Here is a 17,145-nt window from a genome sequence, read left to right as displayed (position 1 = left end):
TAGTTGGTGAAAGGGTTAACAAAACATACTCGTTCATCACTAATAACCATATAAATTTCTATGCAACAACAATTTGCTGCTCCTATGTTCATTCTTTTGAATGTCTCTTAAGAACTTCAGATTTGCAAAGACTCCAAGCGGTTAAAAGACAATGGACCTGACAATTCAGGTGTTTTCCACTTTGAAGACGCTCAATACTTTACAATACAAATCGATGGGAAGGCTCAATAGTCACCCGGAAGATGCCTGCTTGTGTTTTTGAGCTTCCAAAACAGCTATTGTTGAATGAATTAAAAAAAATAAATAAATAAAAAAAAAAGTCAAATTCGCCATAACAGAAAATGCTAAAAACTGGGGGCAAAAAAAAAGAAGCTTCATAGAGAAACAACCAAAGACTGTATGAAAAGCAGACCTTTTTGGCCCCCTGAAAAAAACCATTGTGTGAATGTGTATAGGCGGTCTTTCCTATAAGGTGCTGGACGGTGGCATATACCATTTGTTCTGCCAACCACATCTATCTATCTTCAGCCTTGAGGCCTCTGTAGGATACTCTGCCAACATCATCCCTTAAGGGGTCTGTGGAAATAAAACCACACTCCTGTGTCTGGATCTGCCCACCAAGCTCCAGTCCCAGACTATTTTGCGAAAAAATGTAACTTATTTAATTCTGGGCTTAGTTTTCTAATTTGTATCTGGAAGGCAAGTATGCAGCCGTTCCTGATATTTCTGTAACACATACAAGCATATACCCAGTCACTGCCGCCTTGCTTGTGACGTAGCGTGAAATGATGGGGGTTGTGTGGTCTGGCATCTGTAGTCTTGCAGCTTCCTTAGGGCATCTATGAAACAAGCCAAGTGGCATGTTTTTCCTGCTTTTCTTTTCTGAAGCTACTCAGGTGATAATACTGTTAGATTTCCTTGCAGTCTGAACAGCTGCAGCCATTGTGTCTGCGCTCCATTCATAACAAGCCATTGTTACATGTAGTCGCCAGGAAGCTTTCACAGACCAGTCTCTGCTTGTGAACTGCATCTTGTGTCTTGGAAGGAATAGATTATTCTTTAAGTTCCATGCAGTAGAAAAATTCTATTGTATCATTCTTCCCTGAGATACAAATTTGGATACAGCATTACTTTGATTTTCATAAGGAGGGGGATATCGGATAGAAAGAAAGATGCACATCTTGTATGCCGAAGGCAAACCTCTGCCAGGAGTTTGTATGTTCTCCCCGTGTTTGCGTGGGTTTCCTCCGGGTTCGCCGGTTTCCTCCCACACTCCAAAGACATACTGATAGGGAATGAAGACTGTGAGCCCCAATGGGGTCAGTGATGATGATGTTTGTAAAGCGCTGTGCAACTAATGGCGCTATATAAGCCAGGAAAATAGGTAAAAAATAAATTTGAGAATTATTTGCCTCGAGCATAAGTTTCCATGTGCGAGATGTATATTGAGTACCAAACCGTGGCTGTGGGTAAAGGCTCCCATGCACATTAGATAGCTGTCGGCCACATGATCGATCGGCTATCCTCTTTCTCTCCCAACTACAACATACACAGGAACGTTCGAGACTGTGAACAGTTAACTAATGTGTTTGGGGGCCTTAAAGAGTAGCCAAATTTTATTTTTTTTTAAATAATTTTGTCCCGTGTGAAAAGTTATGAAACTTTGCAAATCACTTTATTAAAGGATTTGTCCTCTTTACTGTACAAAAAAATTGCATGTAAGTGACTTAAAAACCCTGCTTTTTCCCCCAGTCTATTTGCCTGCCTTAAAGGGGGTTATCTAATTAGTAGTTGATGCCGCTCCAGCAGTGTCGGCACTTGCTCTCCTTGAGCTGCCATCACATTGGCTGCAGGGCTCGTGTGACAATCAACACTGACTTATTCTCTCTCCCCGCCTTCTGACAAATCAAAAATGAACAGGAAGTCGGATCTGCAGCTAGCCACTCACTTCCTCTAGACGTTTGATTCGCCTGAAAGCACAAGTGAGGTCAGCGCTGATTGGCTGCAGGGCTTGCTTGACACTAGTGCCGACATCTCTGCAGCACCGGAGTGTTATTTGACACAGGACAAACATGCTGATTGAGACTGGTTTATCCAAGTAGTGGACAACCCCTTTCAGCTGCATTGATATCGACATGTACTCATACATATAATGCTTTTGAGAGATAATGTTATAATTGTGCTGTGATCAAAGCTTGTGTGCAAAATATATAAATGTTTGTCAACTGGACCACTGAAGCCTGTGGTTGACTGCAGCGTTGAGTTGACTTGAAGAGCAATATCCTGGGGCTGCTCACTTCTGCTTACCTGACTGCTGCTGCCAGTCACAGGCTTTACCCTTTTCTGTGCCCACTTTCTGATGGTCGAGTGATGTAATAACTAGTGTTGAGCGAGTATGTTCTATTAACCCTTTCGCCGAGTATGCTCTGGCCGAGCTCCGAGAATTTATAGCTGCTCGGTGATGAGGTTAAATTGCTCCCGTGTGCAAATCATGCACACGGGAGCGATTTAACCTGATCATCGAGCAGCTGTAAATACTCGGAGCTCGGCCCGAGCATACTCAGACAGAACATACTCGCTCAACCCTAGAAATAACCCCAGGTAGAGCGTCAGTATAGTACAATGCTCGTCCTGCCATTACTATGGCTTCCACACAGCTTCACGTACGGATTCACTTAGGGTACGGCCGCCATGGGGCAGCAGTGAGGCCAAAGCTTCGCTCACGCACAAAGGGGCCAATGGCTGCACAATTGTGAGACAAAATCATCTGACAATCGGCCGTGGTGGCGGGGGAAGTTCATCTTGCCCTACACTTAGGAGTAGCCTAAAGTTGTCATTTTCTGTGCTTCTCCTAGTTGCAATTTTTTTTTTTTTTTTGCAGACTACATTGTGATCATTTTGTGATTCAAGTGGAGAAATGAGATTGTTTTTTAGGTGGCGAGTTATGATTTACTCCTGGAGTATGTTACACGCTGTTCTTCTTTGCCTGGAAAGGAAATGAGTCAGTCATAACAGAATGTTGTAGTTAGCAGCGGTCATTCTTAGAAATGGATGTGTGGTTTTGCACAACTTTGTCTTGTGAAAGCATAAGAATAATATTCAGTCTCTTCCTTGTACTGGAGACAGGGACTGTGCGGTGCACGCACACCCGGCCGTCGAGGCAGTGACTGTACGGTGACCGTGCAGTGCACGCCCGGCCGTCGAGGCAGTGACTGTACGGCGACCGTGCAGTGCACGCCCGTCCGTCGAGGCAGTGGCTGTGCGGTGCGCGAGTGTCCGTTGAGGCAGTGGCTGTGCGGTGCGCGAGGGTCCGTCGAGGCAGTGACTGTGCGGTGCGCGTCCGTCGAGGCAGTGACTGTGCGGTGCGCGTCCGTCGAGGCAGTGACTGTGCGGTGCGCGTCCGTCGAGGCAGTGACTGTGCGGTGCGCGTCCGTCGAGGCAGTGACTGTGCGGTGCGCGTCCGTCGAGGCAGTGACTGTGCGGTGCGCGTCCGTCGAGGCAGTGACTGTGCGGTGCGCGTCCGTCGAGGCAGGGACTGTGCGGTGCGCGTCCGTCGAGGCAGCGACTGTGCGGTGCGCGTCCGTCGAGGCAGCGACTGTGCGGTGTGCGTCCGTCGAGGCAGCGACTGTGCGGTGTGCGTCCGTCGAGGCAGCGACTGTGCGGTGTGCGTCCGTCGAGGCAGCGACTGTGCGGTGAGCGTCCGTCGAGGCAGCGACTGCGGTGCGCGTCCGTCGAGGCAGCGACTGTGCGGTGCGCGTCCGTCGAGGCAGCGACTGTGCGGTGCGCGTCCGTCGAGGCAGCGACTGTGCGGTGCGCGTCCGTCGAGGCAGCGACTGTGCGGTGCGCGTCCGTCGAGGCAGCGACTGTGCGGTGCGCGTCCGTCGAGGCAGCGACTGTGCGGTGCGCGTCCGTCGAGGCAGCGACTGTGCGGTGCGCGTCCGTCGAGGCAGCGACTGTGCGGTGCGCGTCCGTCGAGGCAGCGACTGTGCGGTGCGCGTCCGTCGAGGCAGTGGCTGTGCGGTGTGCGCGCGCCCGTCCGTCGAGGCAGTGGCTGTGCGGTGTGCGCGCGCCCGTCCGTCGAGGCAGTGGCTGTGCGGTGTGCGCGCGCCCGTCCGTCGAGGCAGTGGCTGTGCGGTGTGCGCGCGCCCGTCCGTCGAGGCAGTGGCTGTGCGGTGTGCGCGCGCCCGTCCGTCGAGGCAGTGGCTGTGCGGTGTGCGCGCGCCCGTCCGTCGAGGCAGTGGCTGTGCGGTGTGCGCGCGCCCGTCCGTCGAGGCAGTGGCTGTGCGGTTCACGCGCGCGCCCGTCCGTCGAGGCAGTGGCTGTGCGGTGTGCGCGCGCCCGTCCGTCGAGGCAGTGGCTGTGCGGTGTGCGCGCGCCCGTCCGTCGAGGCAGTGGCTGTGCGGTGTGCGCGCGCCCGTCCGTCGAGGCAGTGGCTGTGCGGTGTGCGCGCGCCCGTCCGTCGAGGCAGTGGCTGTGCGGTGTGCGCGCGCCCGTCCGTCGAGGCAGTGGCTGTGCGGTGTGCGCGCGCCCGTCCGTCGAGGCAGTGGCTGTGCGGTGTGCGCGCGCCCGTCCGTCGAGGCAGTGGCCGTGCGGTGTGCGCGCGCCCGTCCGTCGAGGCAGTGGCCGTGCGGTGTGCGCGCGCCCGTCCGTCGAGGCAGTGGCCGTGCGGTGTGCGCGCGCCCGTCCGTCGATGCAGTGGCCGTGCGGTGTGCGCGCGCCCGTCCGTCGATGCAGTGGCCGTGCGGTGTGCGCGCGCCCGTCCGTCGATGCAGTGGCCGTGCGGTGTGCGCGCGTGCCTGGCCGTCCTCGCTGCTTGGCCTGTGTAGAGTGATTGCTCCGCAATTACAATGAGCAAGTTTTGCACAACACCTATAAGTCTCAGATTGCAGTGGGGAGTTTACATAGAAAGGAACCGATGGAGAGAATGTATAGAAAATCTTCATCTGTCGACACATCCGATAATGTCGTGATACTGTGACACATGGACAAATAAATAACTGTCTGCAGACTGGGTAAAGGTTCATTCCTACTCACTACATACAGGACGTCCTTGCTAGTAGAGACCTATTTTATGTGTTTTCAGGGCATCATTAGATGGCTTACTTGTTTTAGAGGTACTCACTGTTTTTGGGTTTTTTTCAGTTTTCATTCTAGTTGCATTTGTTTTTTTTCACTTAAAGGGTTATTCCCATCTCCAAGATCCTATCCCAATATGTAGTAGGTGTAATAATAATATTAGCAAATACCTCCAATTAGAAATGTAGTATAGTTCTCCTGATTTGCTATGTCTTTTATCCCATGTGTTGGCCATTGCAGTAGCTTGGGTATCCATGGTTACGACCACTCATAGTGACAGTTGTTAGCGGTCATAACCATGGATATCTAAGCTACTGCAATGCCCTGTTCATGGGGTAAGAGACATAGCGAATCAGAAAATATACTACATTTCTAATTGTAGGTATTTGCTAATATTATTACACTTACTACATATTGGGATAGGATTTTGGAGATGGGAATAACCCTTTAAACAGTTTGTCTAAACTTTTTTTTTTATCCATTGACTTTTGGTAATAGATCAGTTAAAAAAATGCATGAAACCTGGTCTGGATGAGATTTTGCCTTTTGCCGTTTTAGGAAATTAAATTGCCAGCTAGGCTCTTTTGGGTGTGCACCTAACCCTAAAATAATACTTATATGGGTACCTTAAAGACTTCAGACCACATGTTATACAAATTTGATATGTAGCTTGTCTTTTTCTTTTGCAATTGTCATTTTATATCTTACACTTTTCCCCCTCCTACAGGCACTTACCTCTTCTCTGGTGATCGTAGCTGTGTACTGCCCTGTGGTAGCAGCTGTTTTCATAGTGTTAAAGCTTGTGAACTACCGACTACACAGGGCCCTGGATGAAGGAGAAATTGTGGAGAGGAGTGCCAGTGAGTTGACGGAGAGGGTCGCAAAGGCGGAACGTAGTGACAGCTCAGCCAGAAGAGAAGACAGCAATGGACCTGGGTAAGAGGGCATCTCTTCTGACGCTACCTGCTCCGTACACTGCAGAGGCGAATTTAGAGGAGTTTTCTGGTAATATCCTTAGGATGTGTCATCATTATAAGATTGGTGAGGATCTGACACACCGCACCTCCATTAATCAGCTGTTAGCTCCAGCCGCAGTCCCATGTAAACATTGAACGGAACTGCACTATGCTTTACTGCAGGTCGGCTCCTATCTAAGAGAATAAGAACCCTTAATCAGGTGTTTTCCTATACTGATATGTACTGAAAAAGTGGTGGTCAAATGCCATGGAAAAAAGAGCCTAATGTGATCCCATTTCCAGGGTTTCTGATCATACTGAAATGTAAAGAACCGCTGAAAAACAACAAATGAATCACAGTAGGAACTTTGGGTATATCAGTATGCTGTTTGTTGATATAAGTGGATATTTTGTGTTGGAATGTGATTTTTCTGCAATGTACCTGTAACTAAAAAAAAGAGAAGTGCACAGGCAAGAAATGTTATCATAGGGACTAATGATGAGCGCAAGTGCTCGTTACTAGGGTATGCACAGAGTATTGCGGGTGCTCGAGTGACATGTTCAAGACGGGTCCCCGCGCCCACATGTTTCGCAGCTGTCAGACTGCCACAAAACATGCAGGGATTGCCTCGCATACATGGGCAATCCCGCATGTTTTGTGTCTTAACAGCCGCGAAGCATGCGGCCTCTGGGACGTGAACATGTCACTCGAGCACCTGCGATACTCAGTGCATACCCTAGTAATGAGCACTTGTGCTTATCACGAATAGGGACCCATGGGTAACTTTATAAACGCCAATTAATGGCAATGGGCTATATATTTAGCTTTGTTTACATTTTATTTAGCGTTTTTGCTAGCTCTTCTTTAATGTTAATTACTTTTACAATGTAAAAAAATATGATCTCCAACATTAACATCACTGTTCACCACATTCTTATGATTCTTAAATAAACCTTTTGTTTCCTCTGTCAGCGACCCTGGTGGAGGGATTGAGATGTCGGAGTTTGTTAGAGAAGCCACCCCTCCTGTTGGATGCAGCTCACGTAATTCCTATTCTGGGTTGGATCCAAGTAACCAGGTATGAACTACACTGTCACCCAAAAAACTTTGTACCTATAAGTTTAAGACTACGTTCCCACTGAGGTTTCGGTGAGTTTTTTTTATGCTCCGTAGTTTATAAAAAAAAAAAATGCAAGTAACCCATTTTACTCAATGGGTGCAGAAATGGTACAGAAAATCTGAAACCTCAAAAGGTCATCGTGGCAACGTAGCCTAAAGTGCAGTTCCTAGTGCCGGCGACAGCCAGATGTCGTCATTTGTGGAGCTGCACAGCTCCATCAACTGTCGAGTGCCCGCAGCCGGGTATTGCAGATTCGTCTCTATTCGAATGAATGGATCTGCAGTACCCCGCTGTGGCCACTATACAGTTGGCGGAGCTGTGCAGCTCTGCAACTAATCGCATCTGACTGGGCGCTAGCATTGATCGTGTGAGGGCTCTGCCTATCCCACCACCACCAATAAAGATAGGTCATCAATATAAAAGTTGTGGACAACCCCTTTAATGAATGGAGGTTTTTAACAATGATATTATTATTATTTCTATATCGTGAACATATTCTGCAGCACTTTACATTTTTTACAACCAAACTTTACTATATACATTTTAATTACATTATTTCTTTGCTTTCCCCCTCTACAGGTTGGAATGTCTAGATATGGAGTGGCATCAACAAGTAAAGGTAAGAGTAAACCAAACTAAAGTTATTAGGGACATAATTTTTTGCAATATTTTTGATTAATAATGAGTTTAACGTTCTCCGTGTGGGAAAAAAATTCCAGTTTGCAACATGACATTCAGTGACTGCATCATAGACCACAAAAAAGTAGTGTTAGGACTTAGTAGCTTGCTTTAGAGAAGAGTATTCCAGTAAGTCATGAGGGCAACCCCTCTAACTACAGTTGAAACCAGAAGTTTCCATACACTAAATAAAAAGACACATATTCATGTTTTTCTCAATATCTGACATGAAATCAGAATAAACATTCCCGTTTTAGGTCTATTAGGGTTACCATCATTTTAATATTTGCCAAATGACAGAATAATGAGAGATAGAGAATGTTTTAAGGCATTTTTATTACTTCCTGCAAAGTCAAAAGTTTACCTACACTAAGATTACTATGCCTTTAAACAATTCTGGATTGCCCATATGATGATGTCATGTGTTTGGAAGCTTCTGATTTTTTGGCAACATCTCAGTGGTACCATTGCCCTTAAACTGAGTGACTTGGGTCAAACTTTGGGATATCCTTCCACAAGCAGCTCACAATAGTTGGTAGGAATTTGGGCCCATTCCTCCTGACAAAACTGGTGTAACTGATCCAGGTTTGTAGGTCGCCTTGCTCGTAGCCTTTTCAGCTTTGCCCATACATTTTCAATATGATTGAGATCAGGGCTTTGTGGTGGCCACTCCAAAACATTGACTTTGTTATCCTTAAGCCACTTTGTTACCTTTTTGGCAGTATGCTTCAGGTCATTGTCCATTTGGGAGACCCATTTCCGCCCAAGCTGTAACTTCCTGGCTGATATCTTGAGATGTTGCTTCAGTATTGCCACGTAATCTTCTTTTCTCATGATGCCATCTATTTTGTGAAGTTCACCAGTCCCTCCTGCAGAAAAACAACCCCACAACATGATGCTGCCACCCCTGTGGTTCACAGTTGGGATGGTGTTTTTAGGCTTCCAAGCTTCTCCCTCTTTCCTCCAAATGTAACAATGGTCATTATGCCCAAAAATTTCAATTTTAGTTTCATCAGACCACAAGACATGTCTCCAAAAATTAAGGTCTTTGTTCCTGTGTGCATTTGCAAACATTAATCTGGCTTTTTTATGTTTCTTTTGGAGTAATGGCTTCTTCCTAGCAGAGTGACCTTTCAGCCCACGTTGATACAGTACTCGTTTCACTGTGGATATTGACACAATCTTACCAGCTTCCGCCATCATCTTCACAAGGTCTTTCTTTTGCTTTTGTTCTTGGGTTGATGTGCACATGTTGGACCAAAGCACGTTCATCTCTGGGACACAGAACCCATCTCCTTCCTCAGCGGTGTGATGCCTGGACATTCCCATCTTGTTTGTACTTGCGTATAATTGTTTGTACAGATGAACGAGGCACCTTCAGGTTTCTTGAAATTGTACCCAAGGATAAGCCAGACTTGTGCAAGTCCACAATTCTCTTCTTGATATCTTGGCTGATTTCTTTAGACTTTCCCATGATGCTACAAAAAGAATCAGTGTATTTCAGGTGTGCATTAAAATACATCCACAAGCGTCTCTAAGTAACTCAGATGTTGCCAAAAAAACAATCAGAAGCTTCCAAGCACATGACATCATCATATGGGCAATCCAGAATTGTTTAAAGGCATAGTAATCTTAGTTTATGTAAACTTTTGACTTTGCAGTAAGTAATAAAAATGCCTTAACATTCTCTCTCTCTCTCATTATTCTGGCCTTTGGCAAATATTAAAATTATTGTAATCCTAACTGACCTAAAACGGGAAAGGTTTATTCTGATTTCAGGTCAGATATTGAGAACAACATGCAGATGTGTCTTTTTATATAGTGTATGGAAACTTCTGATTTCATCTGTATATGCGGGGGTGGTGTTCTTTTCTGTCGGAGCATAAACCGGATCTGGAGGAGAGAATGCAGAAGAGGGAATTATATAGAGGGAAGAGAACCAGACCCTGCTTCCTAATATGATAAAAAGAAAAATAATGTAATAAAGGAAATCGGGAAGGAGAGTGGTTAGAGGTAAAGGATATAATGGCAGTATTCGAGAGAGTCCATGTCGACCTGCATCTCTAGGGATTCATATGAAGAGAGAGATCTTGAGAAATAGTCAGCAAAAATGTAAATCTTCATGATAGACCAAAGACAGTGCAACTAGAACAATATCGGAAATAAAGGAAGATATTAGAGACTTTAGAATGGAGAAAACTCCAGGACCGTATGGTCTACTTAATCACGTTTATAAGAGAACGTGTTGAGGAATTAAACTGTGCTTAATATGATTTCTTAAGGAAAAACTCCTCCAATGTCTGTTTCAGGCCTATAAAATGTTTTCAAAAGTCGACAGATTCCCTACCAGTATCTTAGAGAGGATCTATTCAGTGAAGTGGGGTGATCCCCCCTCAGTCATTGATGGAGATCAATGCGGCTTTGTTACAAAAGAAATATACAGCAAATATAGCACGCGTGCCCACTATGCTATTTTCAAGCGTTTTTGCCGTGGAATTTCCGCAGCGAAAATGCTTAAAAAACGCTTGTTAATACGTGCCCCATGGTCCCCAATGATAATCCGCATGTGCTGTGCACATGCCGCAGAAATTTCCGCTGCAGATTATCATTGCGGAAAAATACGCAGCACGTCCATTAATTTTGCAGACACGCAGTATATTTGCCGCCATTGACTTGCATTGAATATCCGCATCACTACATGTGCACATGTGGGCATTAAGCGATTCAATGTGCGGATGGTACCCGGGTCTGGAGAAGAGACTCTCATCCAGACCCGGGTACCATGGTACCTGTTAAAAAAAAGAATTTAAAATAAAGATTATACTTGCCTTCCGATGGCCCCCGGTCTCCATAGTGATGCGTCCGGTGTGTTGGGCGGCTCGCGATGGTCTAAAAGGACCTTCCATGACGTTACCTGACCTGTCACATGAATAAATGACGTCATGAAAGGTCCGTTCACACCACAACGAGCCGTACAAGAGACTGGACACAGCGGAGAAAAGACCGGGGGCCATCAGAAGGTAAGTATAATCTTTATTTTTTACCATTCTTATTCTTTTTTTTAACTTTTACTTGGTCACACTATATAAATACATGCCGGTTGCATGGATTTATATTGTGTGACCAAGTTGTCAAACACTTTTCCAAGTGATGCTAAAATCGCTTGGAAAACCGCTTGATAACCCGCATGCAGAAATGCATGTGAAGAACGCTTCATAAAAGCTTCTACCTGGCAGGAAAAACACATGTAAAATCTGCATGCGTTTTTCCTGCCAGGGAGATGCGGAAAAAATATACAGCATTTGTGCATCGTGGGCACATAGCCTTAGTGAATATGTCTTTTGGTACATGTGTAAGTTTACAGTCTATAGATACAGTCCAGTCCAAATGTTCGATATTGTGGATTGGAGAGTGCAAAAGTGGCCCTAATATGTCCGTCAGGGAGCGTTGTTTTTCTTTAATCCAGAGTGTGGGACTAGGTAAGGCTGTCCTTTACTCCCTGCTCTTTGGCAATAGATCCCTTAGTAATTAAGGTTAAGGAAGGTGAGAAGATGGGTGGGTTCGAAGTAAGGTGGAGAATAGGAAAAATATCGCTGTATTGGGGCGGGGGGAAAAGTCAGACAGTGAAAGATTCTTGGTGATAGCCATCAACTAGAAGAAATCAGTTGTGATCATAGAAAGAGAGAGAAATGTTTAAAGGGGCTTTCCAGGGCTGGTATATTGACGATGTATCAATTGGATAGGTCATCAGTATTAGATCGGGTGAAGTTTGATACCCGGCACCCCCCATAATCAGTGGATATCTGCTCCAGCCAATGGACGGCGTGGAGCACAGCGTCCCCGTACACGGCCGGGTACTGCCCCTTCTCTTTTATTCACTTGATAACCATTTATTTGTGTATTCTGTTGGTAGCAATTAGTTTTCTGTTATGGTTTGTTCACAAACGCAATTTTTTTTGTAGAAATTTTCAGACCTAAATAATCTCGTTGCTTTGAACTTGTGAACGTAGTGTTGAAATTTTGCAAAACCCGTTCAAGTGACTAGGCTAGATCTCAACGGAAACCCGAGAGCATAACCGTCATTGTCAATTGGCCCTGATGTTTTAGTGTATCTGGTGACCACTAACTGCGGACACATCAGTATGACTCTTCTTACCTCTGCAGGGGATACAGATGCCAAAACTTCAGATGACATCAGTCTGAGCCTCGGACAGAGCTATAGTTTGTGCAAAGAAGGAAGCGAAGACCAAGGTAACGAAGATCAGTGAATGCCGGATGCTCCGGCTTCTTCCTCCGTCAGTTGTCTGTAACATGCATCCTCATACCTAAAACACGTGTGGAAATCTGGACACGTTGTGGCTAGACAAATGCCACTGTTTTATGTAGGGTCTGTGTGCTTTTATCACCAGGCTCGAGGAATAATCACCGCTTAGTGCAGTAGTTATCAAGCGTTTGTAGAGCAGAAAGAAATGCTCTTTACCTGGCCGTGCTTAGTGCATACAAAATCCTGTCAAGGGCTATTCTTCATGAAGCTGTAAATGTTACGCTGCATTTTCCCACTGAGTTACTCCAATCTGCTTTTCACAAAAGCAGAAAATCAGACGCATCATGCTTTATAGCACGGGAGCCCCAGGCTTTGTAGCGGGTAAGGCCCTTAAAAAGTTGTCCAGGAGCAAAAATTTACAAATCTGAGTATAAATCTTACTAATATAGTTTAATAGTGAAAACAGCAACTTTATACTTATTTTAGTACTAGCGAGGAATCTTTACTTCTGTATTACTTCCTACACAGCAGAGAGAGACCCTATCGGTGCCAGCGACATGCTCGAACGGGCTGGCTCCCTGGTTCAGTCTATTTACTAGGCCATCCTCCTGTATATTAGCTGTGATGGAGAAGGGGGCTGGCTCAGTTTGTTTGTTAGGCAAGCCTCTTGTCCATTAGCTATGATGGAGAAGGGGGCTGGCTTCTTAGCTCAGTTTATATACTAGGCCTGCCTCCTGTGTATTAGCTGTGATGGAGAAGGGGGCTGGCTCAGTTTGTTTGTTAGGCAAGCCTCTTGTCCATTAGCTGTGATGGAGAAGGGGGCTGGCTTCTTGGCTCAGTTTATGTACTAGGCCAGCCTCCTGTGTATTAGCTGTGATGGAGAAGGGGGGGGGGGGGGGCTGACACAGTTTGTTTGTTAGGCAATCCTCTTGTCCATTAGCTGTGATGGAGAAGGGGGCTGGCTTCTTGGCTCAGTTTATATACTAGGCCAGCCTCCTGTGTATTAGCTGTGATGGAGAAGGGGGGGGGGGGCTGGCTCAGTTTGTTTGTTAGGCAAGCCTCTTGTCCATTAGCTGTGATGGAGAAGGGGGCTGGCTTCTTGGATCAGTTTATATACTAGGCTAGCCTCCTGTGTATTAGCTGTGATGGAGAAGGGGGCTGGCTCAGTTTGTTAGGCAAGCCTCTTGTCCATTAGCTGTGATGGAGAAGGGGGCTGGCTTCTTGGCTCAGTTTATATACTAGGCCAGCCTCCTGTGTATTAGCTGTGATGGAGAAGGGGGCTGGCTCCCTGGTTCAGTTTATTTACTAGGCCAGCCTCCTGTGTATTAGCTGTGATGGAGAAGGGGGCTGGCTCCCTGGTTCAGTTTATTTACTAGGCCAACCTCCTGTGTATTAGCTGTGATGGAGAAGGGGGCTGGCTCAGTTTATTTACTAGGCCAGCCTCCTGTATATTAGCTGTGATGGAGAAGGGGGCTGGCTCTGTTTTTGTTAGGCAAGCCTCTTGTCCATTAGCTGTGATGGAGAAGGGTGCTGGCTTCTTGACTCAGTTTACTTACTAGGCCAGCCTCCTGTGTATTGTCTCTAACTTAACGTGCCTGATTCCTATCCCGTTTACAGTGTCTTATACAGACAGATACAGAATATTAAAGTCTCCTAGATTTTGCTAACTTTTCCTCTATTCTCTTGCAGATTTAACTGTGGATCAGAAACTTTTTCGTCTGGTCTCCAATGACTCCTTTGTCTCCATCCAGCCTTCAATATCATCGGGAGGCAAAGACCTAACTAGGGAGTTCAGCGACAAAGGTTCAATCGCAGCTCACAGCCACCATCACCACGTGGACCTGTCTCTGTCCAACGCGTGCGACACAGAAATGGCTTCACTCGTTCCATTGCATTCGCATTCATACAGAAAAGAACACCGACCAAGAGGCGTCCCGAGGACCTCGAGCTCCGCCGTGGCTTTTCCAGACACTTCCCTCACCGACTTTCCTCTCTACCAACAAAGGCGCGGGCTGGATCCTGTTAGTGAACTTGAAGCTTCGAAACCACATTCTGGGTCCAAAGATTCTCTCGTAGAAAATGCTTGTGCTTCAGGGATTTTTCAATTAGACTGTCTCAAAAGCAAAGGAGCCCAACAGCTTTCCAGGAACGGTAGCGTGAAACACATGAAGTCCGACAAAAGCATGGATAGTTTGAGGAGTCTTAGCACGAGGAGTAGCGGATCTACAGAAAGTTACTGTAGCGGGACAGACAGGGACACGAATAGCACCATTAGCAGCTATAAAAGCGAACAGACGAGCTCCACTCATGTCGAGAGCATCTTATCCGAACATGAGGAGGCAAGTGCTGTAAAGAGAGGCCTTTGTAGTGACCCCGAGGAGGAGCATAGCTCAGCTACCGACAAAAGGACTAGTAGTGTAAGGACTGCTGTAGAAAGAAACTCCGCTCAGGAAGCCAAGGATGCCAACACGTCTGACGATGTGCAAAGCCCAAGGGGTCTCAGCTCGTCGGCGTCTGAAGAAGCAAACAAGAACCCCCATGCAAACGAACTAACGGCGCAAGTTGACTGGCTCCCGGGGAAGCTTTCTGGTACTCACGATGACCTGGGTGAGAAACCAGTCATTTTAGTAGACTTAAGATCCTTCAAGGAAACGGGTATTAAACATCGGGATAGTGATGTGCGACCCAAATCATCCAGCTTAATACACAGGACGTCCTCCTCTCATAAATCGTGCAGGAGGCGGACAGGGAAAAAAAGAGCCAGCAGTTTCGATGCCAGTAGACACAAAGAATACGTCTCGTTTCAAGGCATAGCTGATACCAAACCTCACAGCACTGGTTTTTGTCACGACGAGGACTCTAGCGACCAAAGCGACTTGAGCAGGACCTCAAGCGTGCAGTCGGCCCACCGTTTTAGCAGTGATAGCTCTTCCAGCACCACTTCCCACTCATGCCAGTCTCCCGAGGCCAGATACACCGCTCTAAGGACAAAGTATCACATCAAAGAGAAAGGCGTAGACTCCCATCGAACTCACTTAAGTTGCGAAGGAAGCGGCAAAAAGCGCTCCAACCGTAGGACTTCAAGCGCAAGTGGTACAAAAAGTCGTGCCAGGGTATTGAGCCTGGACAGCGGCACTGTAGTTAGCTTGGGTGACCCAAACAGACTGGCAGCCCCTGAAAGCATCAAACCATTAACCACTTCAAAATCAGATCTAGAGGCCAAAGAGGGGGAAGTTCTAGATCAGCTGTCGTTACTAGGTCGCGCGTCACAGTTAGAGTCTGTAACTCGCTCAAGAAATAGTTTACCCAGTCAGGTTACTTTTCAGGACGTGGAAGAGCGAGAATCCGCGGTTGCAGGTATGTGTTACTGAACGTAGAGTGTCATGGGATTCGTTTTATAGGCCTGAATTCTATGTATTGCATGTGGCAATAAATGTAATAACAATAGAAACTTTATAAATTGCAAATGTAATGCACATGTGTATGAATGCAAAGCCGATTTATATTTAGTAGTTTATTCATTGTCAGAACTACTATTGCGGAGAGAATAAGGTCCTCAGAACCTGGTCAGCAAACTAGACGGCTGGTTATAGATGTCAGTCATGTATCTGTGGAGCTGCCGACTGACGGAGAACAGTGCAGTGTATCCTGGGGACCGGAGTTTCAGAAAGCAATCTTGCTGCCAATATTTTTTTCTTGCTGCCTGAACCACAGCAGCATGAATCCAGCACAGGCTCTGTTATTACAGACATTTATGTTTTACTCTGAAGCATTTACTAGAAAACACATTTTAAAGTGGCAACCGGGAACGAGGTTAGTAGGATGACTGATCAGACTTCTCCCTGACCCCCCCCTTCTCTCCCCCCCACCCCCCGCCGTCGCCTGCTTCTCCCTGAAAAATCCCCCCCCCGCTGTTTGTTTGTTTTTTTTTTTGTTTTGTTTTTATTTAACACCGCAGCTTTTCAGAGTAAAATGTACAGGTGCATCTCACTAAATTAGAATATCATCAAAAAGTTAATTTATTTCAGTTCTTAAATACAAAAAGTGAACCTCATATTATAAACAGAGTGATCTATTTCATGTGTTTATTTCTGTTAGGGTATGTGCACACGATGCAGAAATGCTCAGGATTTTTCCTGAGCGTTTCTGCATCTCTCTGGCAGGAAAAAACGCATGCGGATTGTACATGCGGTTTCCTGCCAGGGACATGCGGAAATGAAGCGGTCTTCACTTTCATTTCCGCATGCGGGTTGACAAGCGCTTCCCAAGCGATTTTAGCATCACTTGGAAAGTGCTTGTCAACTTCACACTATATAAATCCATGCAACCGGCATGGATTTATATAGTGTGAATGTCAAAAAATAAAAAATAAATATATACTTTACCCTCTGATGGCCCCCGGTGTCCTGCTTCATCGGTCCCGGCTGCCGGCAGTGAAGACTTTAGGACCTTCCGACGTCAGCGTCACGTGACCCGTCACATGACTCTGACGTCAGCGAAGGTCCTTCATTCAACCGCGAAGTGCCCGGGAAGCCAGCAGGACGCAGCGCGGGCCGTCAGAAGGTGAGAATATATATATTTTTTATTTTATTCTTTTTTTTTTAATGGTACCTGGGTCTGGATGAGAGTCCTCTCCTCCACACCCGGGTACCATCCGCACATTAGACCGCATGAAAAGCGCATCAACATATACAGTAATGCGGATTCCATGCGGTCTAATGCAAGTCAATGGCGGCAAAAGAGCAGCATTTCCGCAAAATTAATTGACATGCTGCGGATTTTTGACCGCAGCGTTTACGCTGCGTAAAAATCCGCATCATGGGCACAGCACATGCGGATTTCCATTGGGGAACATTGCTGCCCTTCTACCATGCGTTTTTCATGCGTTTCCGCAACTGCAAAAACGCCGCGGAAACGCATTAAATACGCATCATGTGAACTCAGCCTTAATGTTGATGATTATGGCTTACAGCCAATGACAACACAAAAGTCATTATCTCAGTAAATTAGAATACTTTATAACAGCTTGAAGAAGGATTTTAAAATCTGA

At 46.3% G+C, this 17,145-nt stretch overlaps 1 protein-coding gene across 5 annotated transcripts in view; it reads left to right on the top strand.

Moving 5' to 3' along the window:
- The window catches only part of PCNX1 (pecanex 1), an 86,948-nt gene that overhangs the window by 17,721 nt on the left and 52,082 nt on the right, over window positions 1-17,145 (top strand). For all 5 annotated transcript variants that reach the window (XM_073638895.1, XM_073638894.1, XM_073638893.1 and 2 more), the window contains exons 2-6: window positions 5,804-6,012; window positions 7,006-7,111; window positions 7,733-7,772; window positions 11,996-12,082; window positions 13,785-15,452. In XM_073638895.1, coding sequence (XP_073494996.1) covers window positions 5,804-6,012; window positions 7,006-7,111; window positions 7,733-7,772; window positions 11,996-12,082; window positions 13,785-15,452 — 2,110 coding nt within the window. The remainder of the gene's footprint in view (window positions 1-5,803; window positions 6,013-7,005; window positions 7,112-7,732; window positions 7,773-11,995; window positions 12,083-13,784; window positions 15,453-17,145) is intronic.

Source organism: Phyllobates terribilis, unplaced genomic scaffold (assembly GCF_046119375.1).
Source record: "Phyllobates terribilis strain yellow unplaced genomic scaffold, ASM4611937v1 Scaffold_7__3_contigs__length_470593459, whole genome shotgun sequence".
Lineage (NCBI taxonomy): Eukaryota > Metazoa > Chordata > Amphibia > Anura > Dendrobatidae > Phyllobates > Phyllobates terribilis.
This window is presented reverse-complemented; position numbering and strand designations above follow the sequence as displayed.